This window comes from Micropterus dolomieu, linkage group LG01 (assembly GCF_021292245.1).
Source record: "Micropterus dolomieu isolate WLL.071019.BEF.003 ecotype Adirondacks linkage group LG01, ASM2129224v1, whole genome shotgun sequence".
NCBI classification, from domain to species: Eukaryota; Metazoa; Chordata; class Actinopteri; order Centrarchiformes; family Centrarchidae; genus Micropterus; species Micropterus dolomieu.
In genome coordinates, this window is record NC_060150.1 from 939,945 (window position 1) to 952,823 (window position 12,879).

The window sequence follows — 12,879 nt, forward strand, 5'->3', positions numbered from 1 at the left end:
GTGAGGATAAACGTGTTTAAGTGGACTCTGTTTAAACTTTCGGGATGTTTCACCTCAGACTCATCTCCTGTTAGCCAAGAATGCTAAAGGAAGTTAGCTTGTTAGCAGGAAGTAGCCGGAGCCGGAGCTCGGCCTCACAGTCGGAGCAGCTTCCATAGAGACCAAACTGTATTTTTCACGGAGCCCAAATGTCCAAATGTCCAGATAGAGCTGTCTGAATAGACTCTGTGCTGTTCCCTTTATCTGAACATGTTTAACATCTGAATTATCTCCCGGTGTCCTACGAAGCTAATGCAGTTAGCTTAGCTTGCTAGCTGGAAACAGTCTGGAGGAAAAGCTGCTGTGAATTAGTAAAAATGTCTAAAGTGGAGAACGAGGAGGAACTTTGTGGACAACGCAAACTACTGGACGCTGTTTTCAAGCCTGAAGCAGGTTTGTGCACTTTACTTCAGACCCACGTGTCTAAACAGTCAGAAAAACAGCCTGTTTTCCGTTCGTGTCGATTCGTTTTCCAGCTGATCGAAGAGGGTTTAAATTTTAAAGTCTTTATTCAGCTGAAGAAGAAGGAGGAACACTAAAAGTAATCTGAAAAGGAACTACTAACTTAAGCTATCAGACAAAATGTAGTAGATGAAAAGCATGAAGTAGCATCGAAATACTCAAGTAAAGTACAAGTACCTCATTAAAGAACCTGGAGATATTGGAGATGTATTAAACAAGATGGCCCTGTAAAGTGTTGTTGTCCTGTTGTTTGCCCACCACACAATTATTATTATTTAAACCAAGCTAATATCCATCAAACCATACTTTTTAAAAAAATATTATCCAGTGCGACCATTTCACTCACACATCCCCTAAAAATAGATAAGTGAATAAAAGCAACCCACAAAAATGAAACTGTTGAATTGTTATTATACTAGTGGCATACTATCCAGTATACTATTCGAGGTCTACAAAATTTCCTTTGGATGATGTCATTGGGTGCATGTGTTCTCGCACAGTTAAATCGTTAAAAAATTGGTAGACTATTAACTTACGTTACAAGTCGCAGTGGATATTTTAAGCAAAGACCTGGTAAAGAAACAGTGAACACACAGGGTGCAGATGTTGGTTTCAGTTGTTTGATTGGCTGCGTCATTAAAAAACACATAGAGAGGCGAGTCAAGCCGGGGTGTTTACCTGAGGTGTAGGTGTGTGTGTTTCAGTGTGGGGAGCAAAGCATACTTAAAAACAATAATAAGAATGTTCATGGTCATTAAAACCTCCTTTCACAGGGTGATAGCCTATAATGTGAAAATTTAAAAAACATTTGCTGGGGGGGCGGCGGTTTTACAATCATGATTCCGGCTCAACGTCGGGATGTCTGTCAGCCATCGCTGATGGACGATGGCATCGTCTATCAGCCCAACCCTACCACCTAACTCTAATTAAACCATATATCTAATTAAATATCTTTCAAGTGAATTACTGATATACTCCAACACACAGACTTTCTACCTTTAAGTTGAAGAGGTTCACCATTCAGAATGAACACTAGTATCATCGAAAGGGGGAAAAAATAGCGACGAAGACAAGGCAGGGTAGGGTTAGGGTTAAGACAAGACAGGGTACTCTTATAATTCACTGATTTACTTTTGCACTTAACACGTTAGCTAACACAACTTAAATAGCGTTCTCTTAGCCAGCACCATCCATAAGACCTCAAACCCAAGAAAGTTGATTGAAGAGGCAGCAGTTCTCCAAGGTAACAGCCATATTGGTGCATAAATATTAAGAATTATTATTTAAATAAAACCAAATACAAAAGTACGGTAACCACAACTGCACACCCAACAATGTAATGTCTCTTTAGAATAATAAAGCAACTCTCTCCTTTACGACTACTTCTGTTTTTCACAAGCAAATAATTTTCTGTACATCATGAGCTACATGTCTCTTGATTTACGTTTAAATGTTACATTACCCAGAATGTAAAGTCAGAATACCAGCGGTACGACTATCTTACAGTGGCCTTTCCTCTGCTGTTGCTCTGTTGTCATCTGCTACAGTGGTCTGTGTGGCTGTGGGACCAGAGAGCTTCCTCAGCAAGACTGGCCGGCTGGCTTGCTAGCTCCCATTTAATGTTAGCTGTACTGGTGCATTTTGTTGTTCAACATGTTCAACTTTTCATAAAGCCCGTGTGCTCATCAGTGTCACTTTTCGCCAACTGATCAGTCAGAGCCTGTGGGGCAGGACATTAAACAAAGTCTGACGTACTACATCAAACTTTGAAATGTTACACAAAATTATTATTGAGAAGTTAGGACTTAGTATTAAAAAGTTAACAAGACCAATGTAGAGCTTTTTTCTTGCACAAGGATTTAATGGATAAAAACAACCCCCAGAAATGAAACGGCTGTAACTGGATTTTATATGAAACTAGTGGTAAGATAGCCTTATACTAACAGTATGCTACTAACTAAACTTTATGTTTTATTTAATGTTATAATGTTAAAGTAATAAACTAAAATATACTAGTTCCTCATGCAGGTTGTGGACTGCGTCTGCAGAGGAACGATGTAGATTTAGCCAGAGCCAGGATGCCAGTGTGCCAATATGTGCTGTATTTCTTGTTTGTGCGAGTTAAATGCCAGTATTTTGTGCATTTCCTTTTTAATCAAGCAAGTAGACTCATAGTACCATTTGTACCATTATATCGCAATCGAAAATCGCAATATTGTCTGCAGTAACCGCATTATGACCTAAATCGTGCAGCCCTACTGGCCTCCTGTGACTAACTGGCCAATGAAATCTTGGTCTGACTGATGGTTTAGTTGACTATTAGAAGGCAGCTTGAAGTCTCAGAAATTAGTGGTGTCAGTGGTTTTAAATGTTAACAGGACATTAGTTTTCTAAAACGTGTATGTATTTCATTATTCTCAACAGACATCCAGCTTCTGTTGGTGAGTAAAGAAGAGGTTCCCCCTGAGCAGCAGGAGAGGAGCCCCAGTCTGGACCAGGAGGACCCACCAGAGCCCCCACACATTAAAGAGGAACAGGAGGAGTTCTGGACCAGTCAGGAGGGAGAGCTGCTTCGAGGGCTGGAGGAGGCTGATATCACCAAGTTCACATTCACTTCTGTCCCTGTGAAGAGTGAAGAAGACGATGAAGAGAAACCTCAGTCCTCACAGCTTCATCAAAGACTAACTGAACAGATGGAAGCAGAAGCTGATGGAGAGGACTGTGGAGGACCAGAACCAGCCAGGAACTCAGATCCAAAGAGACATTTACAACCAGATAGTTCAGACTCCTCTGAACATGAGACTGATGATAGTTGTGACTGGGAGGAGATCGAGAAATGTCAGTCAGATTCAAACCCTCTGCTAAACAATGAAGTACCTGCAAGTGATGTGGAATGTAATACAGGAAAAACATCACTTTGCTCCTCTGAATGTGCTACAAGCTTTGGCCACAAAGAACATCTGCAGGAACACAATGAACTCGAAACAGCAGAGAATGCATTTAGTTGCTCAGATTGTGGTAAAAGATTCCTCTGCAAGAGCTCCTTAATGGATCATATGAGGCTTCATTCAGAACAAAAACATTTCAGCTGCTCAGTTTGTGAAAAAACTTTTGAGTTTAAAGAATATGTTGCGAGGCACATGAAAGTTCACTCACAGAAGAGACCATTTAGTTGTTCAGTTTGTAAAAAATCATTTAAATGGAGATGTAAGTGTTTGAATCATATGAGAATCCACACAGGGGAGAAACCCTTCAGTTGTTCTGTCTGTGGTAGAAGATTCACACTAAGCTCAGGTTTGAGCTCACATTTAAAGGTTCATACAGGAGAAAAACCCTTCAGCTGCTCAGTTTGTAAAAAATGTTTCTGTCAAAGAAGCTATTTTTCTAGACACATGAGAATCCACACAGGGAAGAAAGACTTCAGCTGTTCTGTCTGTAGTAAAACATTTGCCCAAAGTTCAGATATGAACAAACACTTGAGAGTTCATACAGGAGAAAAACCTTTTAGCTGCTCAGTTTGTAAAAAATGTTTCCGTCAAAGAAGCAGTTTGTCCTCACACATGAGATTACACACAGGCGAGAAAGACTTCAGCTGTTCTGTCTGTAATAAAACATTTGGCCAAAGTTCAGATATGAACAAACACTTGAGAGTCCATACAGGAGAAAAACCTTTTAGCTGCTCAGTTTGTAAAAAAAGTTTCCGTCAAAGAAGCAATTTGTCCATACACATGAGAGTCCACACAGGGGAGAAAGACTTCAGCTGTTCTGTCTGTAATAAAACATTTGGCCAAAGTTCAGATATGAACAAACACTTGAGAGTCCATACAGGAGAAAAACCTTTTAGCTGCTCAGTTTGTAAAAAAAGTTTCCGTCAAAGAAGCAATTTGTCCATACACATGAGAGTCCACACAGGGGAGAAAGACTTCAGCTGTTCTGTCTGTAATAAAACATTTGGCCAAAGTTCAGATATGAACAAACACTTGAGAGTCCATACAGGAGAAAAACCTTTTAGCTGCTCAGTTTGTAAAAAAAGTTTCCGTCAAAGAAGCAATTTGTCCATACACATGAGAGTCCACACAGGGGAGAAAGACTTCAGCTGTTCTGTCTGTAATAAAACATTTGGCCAAAGTTCAGATATGAACAAACACTTGAGAGTCCATACAGGAGAAAAACCTTTTAGCTGCTCAGTTTGTAAAAAAAGTTTCCGTCAAAGAAGCAATTTGTCCATACACATGAGAGTCCACACAGGGGAGAAAGACTTCAGCTGTTCTGTCTGTAATAAAACATTTGGCCAAAGTTCAGATATGAACAAACACTTGAGAGTCCATACAGGAGAAAAACCTTTTAGCTGCTCAGTTTGTAAAAAAAGTTTCCGTCAAAGAAGCAATTTGTCCATACACATGAGAGTCCACACAGGGGAGAAAGACTTCAGCTGTTCTGTCTGTAATAAAACATTTGGCCAAAGTTCAGATATGAACAAACACTTGAGAGTCCATACAGGAGAAAAACCTTTTAGCTGCTCAGTTTGTAAAAAAAGTTTCCGTCAAAGAAGCAGTTTGTCCAGACACATGAAAATCCACACAGGGTAGAAGCCAAGTAGTTGAAGCGTTTGTGATAAAACATTCACTGGGTTCGAATATCTCAAAATACAGAAGTGTGCTGGTGAGAGCAGTGGAAGTAAATGAAGCTGCAGAGATGCTCGTTGAGCCGATTCCTTCCAGCAGGACTGAAGTACTGAAGGCAAGACTTGGCTCAACACTGATCAGTTCAGAACTGTGATACAGACAAAATAAGTGAAGCTTCATATTTTCAGCTAAGATGAAGCCATCCGGTCATTTTAATTATGGTTTTCTTTTGTTTGTTTTTTACTAGGGGTGTAACAATTCTCCAAATACACGTTTCGATTCATACCTCTATTTTTGTTTCCTGTTTTTTGGAGGGAATTATTATTATTATTATTATTATTATGTTTATTATCATCATCATTATTTTTTTCCATCTCAGGTTAAAGTAGTCTAACTTGCGGCCATGATCACTCAACCATGACTGGACCAAAATAGTCACGTGACGTGCGTTTGGAAGACAATAAAATAACTGTATGGTGTAATATGTACAAAATATAGACCTACAGCTTGTCCTAACTTTAAATACAGTGTCTCACACATTTACTTTAATTGGGCGGGCCGCCCACGTAGGGGTGATTGATATTACCATATTACAATGAACAAAATTAAAAAGGCAACCCTTTTGTTTTTTCCGCCATTCATCATGAGCTGAACTCAAAGATCTAAGACTTTCTCTTTGCACACAAAAGGCCTATTTCTCTCAAATATTCACTCACAAATCTGTCTAAATATGTGTTAGTGAGCACTTCTCCTTTGCCCAGATAATCCATCCACCTCACAGGTGTGGCAGATCAAGATGCTGATCTGAAAGCATGGGGATTGCACAGGTGTGCCTTATGCTGGCCACAATAAAAAGGCCTTAGGCTGGCCACAATAAAAGGCCACTCCAAAATGTGCAGTTTCACTGTATTGGAGGGGTCAGGAGACCAGTCGGTATCTGGTGTGAACACCATTGGCCTCACGCAGTACAACACATCTCCTTCGCATAGAGTTGATCAGGTTGTTGATTGTGGCCTGTGGAGTGTTGGTCCACTCCTCTTCAATGAATGTGCGAAGTTGCAGTCAGGTCGAGACCCCGATGAGGACGACGAGCATGCAGATGAGCTTCACTGAGACGGTTCCTGACAGTTTGTGCAGAAATTCTTTGGTTATGCAAACCAATTGTTGCAGCAGCTGTCCAGGTGGCTGGTCTCAGACGATCTTGGAGGTGAAGATCTTATCTAATTAGCTCAGTTAGCCGTGCAATTGTGGTCATAGCTGTCATAGCTGACTCAGCCCAGATTGAGAGCTCGGAGAACCAAGGACTGGAGGTTTTCAGGCCAGGATAACCGCAGGGAGCAGCGTCAGGCGGGCAACCAAATCTCACTCAGCACCAGTGGCAGCTGGTGAAAATATTTTAGGTGGGCTGTGCGATATCCAGTCAGTTTCAGAAACCGTCGCAATACAATTGAACACAAACTGCAGAATACAAGTGCTTTGTGAAATAGTCAGAAATGATTTAATGCAAATATTATATTAATATACAAAAATATTAACAGAGAAAGTGGCATGAAAAGTACAATTAGGCTTCCTCTAATTTGTACTTCAGTAGAGTAGGCCAACCTAAGTTACTGTTACCACTGGAAATAACCACATCTTAACACTTCAGAGCTGCCTATTAACTTTACAGCTGACCTCTGTGGCCAACAGCTGTTGTTTTCCTTGTCGATGTACCGCAGCACGAGCACTAGCTGACAGTGGGTGGAAATGTCAGATGTCTCATCTGCCTGAACAGCAAGATAATCTGCATTTTTTACTTCTTCCTGTAATCTGTAAGAATTGACAGCATGCAGTCCTAAAGTCTTTGAGGTGCCTTTGGTAGCTGTCTTAAGATGCGCCTCCAAAACACTGTCCAGCGAGGCAACAAGATCTACTGAAAACGCCAAGGTTGTCAGAGGATGCGGTCTCATTGTGGCCGCGCAAGGCCGATGTTACCTCTGCCTAGCATGGCTAGCTTCACTGTGTTTTCCATCCATTCCAATATTCTCAGATAAATCTATCATGTCATTTACTCCTGTAACATACCGTGATGTATCCGTGAGTGAGTGAGCAGGAAGTTAATTTCCCCCCCAAACATAATTATTTAGCCTGTATTTTATATATTACACATTATTGTGCATTTTAAATACACATATATTTAAAAAGTAATTTCCCCCCCAAACATAATTATTTAGCCTGTATTTTATATATTACACATTATTGTGCATTTTAAATACACATATATTTAAAAAGGTAATTACTGTTTATTTCAAAAAAGTTTATTTTAAAAAGAAAAATCTAAATACTTTCTACCCATAGACTGTCTATAAAAAGTTTCCACCACAGGGGAGGGCGGCGCCCTAGTGCCCTCTGTTGGCCAGCCGCCACTGCTCAGCACCTTCCGAGTGAACGGGACTGAACACAAAGACCAACAGGGAAAACTACCGAGGTGATTTTCAGTTTCACAAATAAATTAACTTAACTAGATTAATTAACTAAACCGCAGACAGCTGCTAACTTCATCAGGAGCTAATTAGCTCTGTTAGCTGTGCAGCTAGCTGTCCTATTAGCTGACTCAGCCCCGGGTGCCAAGAACCAAACCGGACGAAAACAGGTTTTTGTGAAAAGTGAAATAAAGTCACATAATTTGCCATTTCATACAGAAGACCATTGGAGCAAAGTGCAGATGAATCCAGAAATTAAAAGGATGAAAGAACTTTGACTCTAAACGGTTATGTTTTCAAGATAACCTGCCAATTTTGGTGAGTTTTTGTCCAGCAGATTTTGCTGCACGGACAGTTTAAGGGGAGAAAAAGAAGAAAGAAAGAATAATAATAATAATGACAACAGCTCCAGCAGCTTTGCTGCCCAGCTCCCTTATCAGTGACGTTAGTGAGCAGAGGATGGTAAGCAAACTTCATTTTACATTCACATAATCTTTATGGATTTATACATTAGCTAGCCTCTGTTCTTGTGTTAGGCTTTTGGAGTCAACCAGCAAGCAACGATTTTCAGTTTGACACAAGATTCAAGAGTCTGCGATCTGATTTTCATACAGCACTGAATGGATAAATGCATGGAATAGGCTGAAAATACATCAAATAAGAAAAACACACTAGCATGGTTCCCTCAGTGCTTTGCTGTGAAGTCAAGGTAAATCTATAATCTGTAGGGATTGGGATAAGTGTCCCTCTGATATGAAAGGTGCTCATCAAATGACCCAGCAGACTTAATGAGGACTGAGTTAGTGCGTAGAGGTCCATTTCCTAGAAGAGGTTTCTATTAAAGATTGTCACAGAGACAGGCTTTTTACAGGAGGGAGGGATTGTAGTGAGAACACTGTGGTGTCAGGTGTTGAGTGGGCAGCAATGATAAAATTGTTTACATGGTGGAAAACCAGAAAACATGGGAATGCAGTGACATATTGGCTTCCTGCCATCCAACCAGTGTGCAGCTCAAGAATTGAAATGGCCGCTTAGTGTTAGTAAAATTTAAACAATGGTCACTGTGTAGTTGTGACATGACGACCTCACAAGTCCTGAAGGCTTTTTTAAAGGCCCAGTTTCTGAATAAGGGAAGTTTGCATTTCTCCCTTGATATGTTCACAGTATTTATACGACAACTAGACCTGCTTTATAATCAAAAACCCACATGTAAATTTTTAGAGGACAAGTCCTTAGTTTGATGCAGTCATTGTAATTTTCACCAGTGCTGTCTCTGTGCTATGATGACGGAGAAAGTCACACAACTGATTTTTTACTGCTTTCTCTTAAACGTCTTTTACACCAACCCTGTTTTCAAGCGTTAGAAAAAGAACAGACAAACTCACCCAGTGGAAATGTAAAAGATGTCAAACCTTTATTTGAAGCACCTTTACCCATGTGGGGGACAGCTCGTCCCCGAGGTCCTGGTCTGAGCCGCTGTAAATCACCTTGGTGCTGTATTCCCTGTCGTCAAACTGGCCTCCTTCGAAATCTGACACCGTTTTTATTTTCTGTGACTAACTGGCAAATGAACCCAAAGCAAATAACAACAGAATGGCTCCAGCAGAAGAAAATACGCCTTCAGAGTCCTGACTTCAACCCAACACTCCTTTATGACTCATACAATGAAGAAACTTCAGGACTTAAAAACTGACACTATTAACCCCTTTAAATGTGACTTATCGAGACTGATAGTCAAATGCAGACTTTAATTTAAAACTGTAATGTTTCTCGATGATTCATCATCAGGGGTTGATTCATAGTCTGAGTGTTCAACAAACACGTCCTGCTGTTGTTTCTTTTATAGAAATGTTTCAGACATTTGTTCAGCAGGATAGAAGAGGCTGTTAGAGTTGACTGTATTTACCTGATATCAGAATCAGATTTATTGGCCAAGTATGTGAACACATTTCAGTGACATCTTTTAAACACGTCCCAATACTTATCTGTATGAAGCCTTTTATTAATGCCACCACCACTCTGTTTAATTTCAACATGTCTCATCTGTTTTATCATTATTATTGTTGGCTATTTTATTACTTACTTACCTGAATCCTGTTTCAACCATGTAAAGAACTTTGTAACTTTGTTTATAAAGTAATGTATAAATAAAGTTTATTTGTTATTACAGGACCCACAACTAGTGTGGTACTGCAACATTATCTCAAGCAAAGATGTGGTTGTACTTCCTGTAGCTAACATGCTAATTTACTTTAATGTGTCTGAAAGCTGCGCATATGTAGAGGCATGAAAGACAAATCGGCTCCTTAAATTCTTGGGTTTGTGGTTTGATGTATTGCTAATGTGGAGAAATCATTTTGATAAGGTGGAAGATAAATGTAAGAGAGTATTGAATATTATGAGGTGTTTAACAGGCAGTGTTTGGGGAGCTGATTGCGTTAAGAAATATTTATATAGCATTAGATCAGTTCTTGAATATGGATGTATAGTTTTTGGATCGGCTGCTAGAACATCTTTAAAAAGGTTGGATATAATTCAAGCCCAAGCGTTGAGGTTATGCTGTGGAGCCGTAAAGTCAACACCAATATCAGCGCTTCAGGTTGGAGAAATGCCACTGAATCTAAGAAGGAAACAGCTAATTAGTGGGTAAATTTACAAAGTCAAAAGGACACACGTCCTACAGAAAGGATAATGAATGAAAGTTGGGAAAACAGCAAAATTAAAAAGGAGGTATTCAGTAATGTAATGTTTTGGATATAACAAAGGAGTCAGGAATCAACGATTGGGTCGCTAGTCCAGCTGCTTTAATGCCAGCTGTTCCACCATGGTTATTACCTCAGCCTAGAGTTGATCTTTCTCTACTGAAACAGGTTCGTTCAAGTAAAAACATTTTAGATATGCAAGCTTATGTTAACACGGTGCTGCATGAGAAATATGGGTCCTACATACATTTATTTACAGATGGCTCTAAAAACCCAGAGAACGTAAAATCCAGCTGTGATTTTTACCTCCCAGAATTAAAAATTAAGGTGTTTGAAAGATGAACCTGCCATTTATCGGTGTCTGCAGCAGAAATGATGGAGGTCTTGTTTGCACTACAGTGGATAGAGGAAGTCAAACCAATGAGAATGATCATTTGTTCAGATTCAAGCGCAGCTCTGGGTCGTCTCAAAAGTACAATGTCAAAATGTAGGGAGGATATATTGTTTGAAATATTGATATCTTTATACAGAGTGAGTAGTCTGGGGACCGATGTTCAGTTTCTATGGGTCCCGGCACACATTAGCTAAAAACAGGTAGAAAGTAAATCAGGCAGAGGCGGCAGGACCAGTTAGCAAAGAGGAGATCAAAGCATATATACAAAGCAAAGTTAAGATGCAGTGGCAGTTGGGGTTTGGTTTGATGAGAAGCTCACCTGGAATACTCATTTAGACAAAGTTAAGTGTAAAAAGGTCATCAATATACTTCATTGTCTGTCAGGACAAGAGTGGGGAGCAAGCAGAGCAGCTCTACAAAATATATACTGGGCACTCATGAGATCCGTTTTTGACTATGGATGTGTAGCGTACATGTCAGCAGCGGAATCAAACCTTAAGAAGTTGGATGTATTACAAGCTCAGGCCTTGAGAATTTGCAGTGGATCAGTCAGAACATCTCCGGTGTCAGCAATGCAGGTAGAAATGGGAGAAATGCCGTTAAGAATCAGGCGAGTAAAGTTAATGTTGGCATACTGGGTTAATCTCCAGGGGCAATGTGATTCTCATCCTGCCAAGAGTCTCTTAATAGATTGCTGGGAACACAATGAGACAAATTTCACAAGTTTTGGGTGGATTGGTGATGCAAAGGCAGAAGTTAGGGTTATTACGACAATTAGATTACAGCCCTACAGTGTCACAGTCTTCCATTCCTCCCTGGTTATTCCCAACACCAAGTGTAGACCTAAACATACAGCAGGAATTGAAGGATATGTCAAAGAAACTTCCAGCATGCAGCATATTACAGAATGACTTTGATTTACATTTTTCAGACTCCATGTTTATATTTACAGATGGCTCCAAAGATCCTGATACAGGGCGTGCAGGTGCAGCAGTCTTTATCCCAGCAAGTGAGACATATATCAAGAAAAGAATATCAGATCATGTCTCAGCGTATACCACAGAGTTGACTGCAATATTACTGGCCCTGCAGTGGACAGAAGAGAGGGAAACAAATAATACTGTTATTGCATCTGATAGCTTGTCTGCTCTAATGAGTATTAAATCTGGCTAATCATCATTTAGATCCAATATTCTCAATGACATATTCCTTATATTGTACAGGATGGAGCTAAAAGGTTTATCCACATGCTTCCTTTGGGTTCCTGCTCATGTTGGTGTGGAGGGAAATGAGCAGGTGGATATTCTGGCCAAAGGAACACTCAGAATCAAACATGTAGACCTAAAAACCCCATTAACTAAAGATGAAGCTAAGACATTTATCAGGACCTATGCACAGTCAGTTTGGCAGGAGCATTGGGACAATAGTGAAACTGGAAGGCACCTATATAATGTACAGAGACAGGTTGGTGCCGGAAGGACGGTGGGCTGGAAACGTAGGGAAGAAAATATAATCACTCGTCTGAGAATAGGACATACAGGTCTCAACCTTTCATTATATAAAATAGGTAAGCATCCAACTGGGAAATGTATATACTGTAACCAACTAGAAACAGTTGAACATGTTCTCCTTCAGTGAAGGAGATACACTATCAAGAGGGAACGCCTCTTTCAGTCATTACGGAAGGCAAAACATCATGATATCTCATTGACAGGTCTTTTGGGGAAAACAGCAGGGAAGATATATTGTCATATAATTAAGTTTCTTAAAGAAACTGAGTTAGAAAAAAGTATTTAATTTATGTTTGTTTTTGTTTTTTTTGTTTTTTTTTGTTTAATTTCATTTATTTCCTGCTTAATCTCTCGTTCCATACTGCAGTCCAGCATGTGGTGGTAATGCACCGTTAAAGTGGTTTGCCAACCGCCATTAAACCCTAAAGAAGAAGAAGATGCAGCGCAGAGTTTATGGGATAATAGAAATAAAGGAAGATATTTAGATTCAGCAGAAAGTGAGGAGGAACAGTCACTGGGGCAGAGAGAACAGTGTCAATTCAGCAGAACTGGGTCACACAAAGTTAAATGCATCTCTGCACCTTGTTGGAAAACATCCATCCATAAACACATCTCATCTTTTTTTACAACAAACTAGACTGAACACAAGGATTTAAGTAACTAGGAGACAGTAGGTGGCGATAA

General features: G+C 39.9%; 1 protein-coding gene across 1 annotated transcript in view; it reads left to right on the top strand.

The window, feature by feature from the left end:
• Positions 1 to 5,602, top strand: part of LOC123971620 (zinc finger protein 271-like) — an 18,020-nt gene extending 12,418 nt beyond the window's left edge. Inside the window, exon 2 of the mRNA XM_046050556.1 lies at positions 2,926 to 5,602. Within this exon, the coding sequence (XP_045906512.1) occupies positions 2,926 to 5,090 (2,165 nt within the window). The 3' untranslated portion in view covers positions 5,091 to 5,602. The remainder of the gene's footprint in view (positions 1 to 2,925) is intronic.
• Positions 5,603 to 12,879: the final 7,277 nt, after the last annotated feature.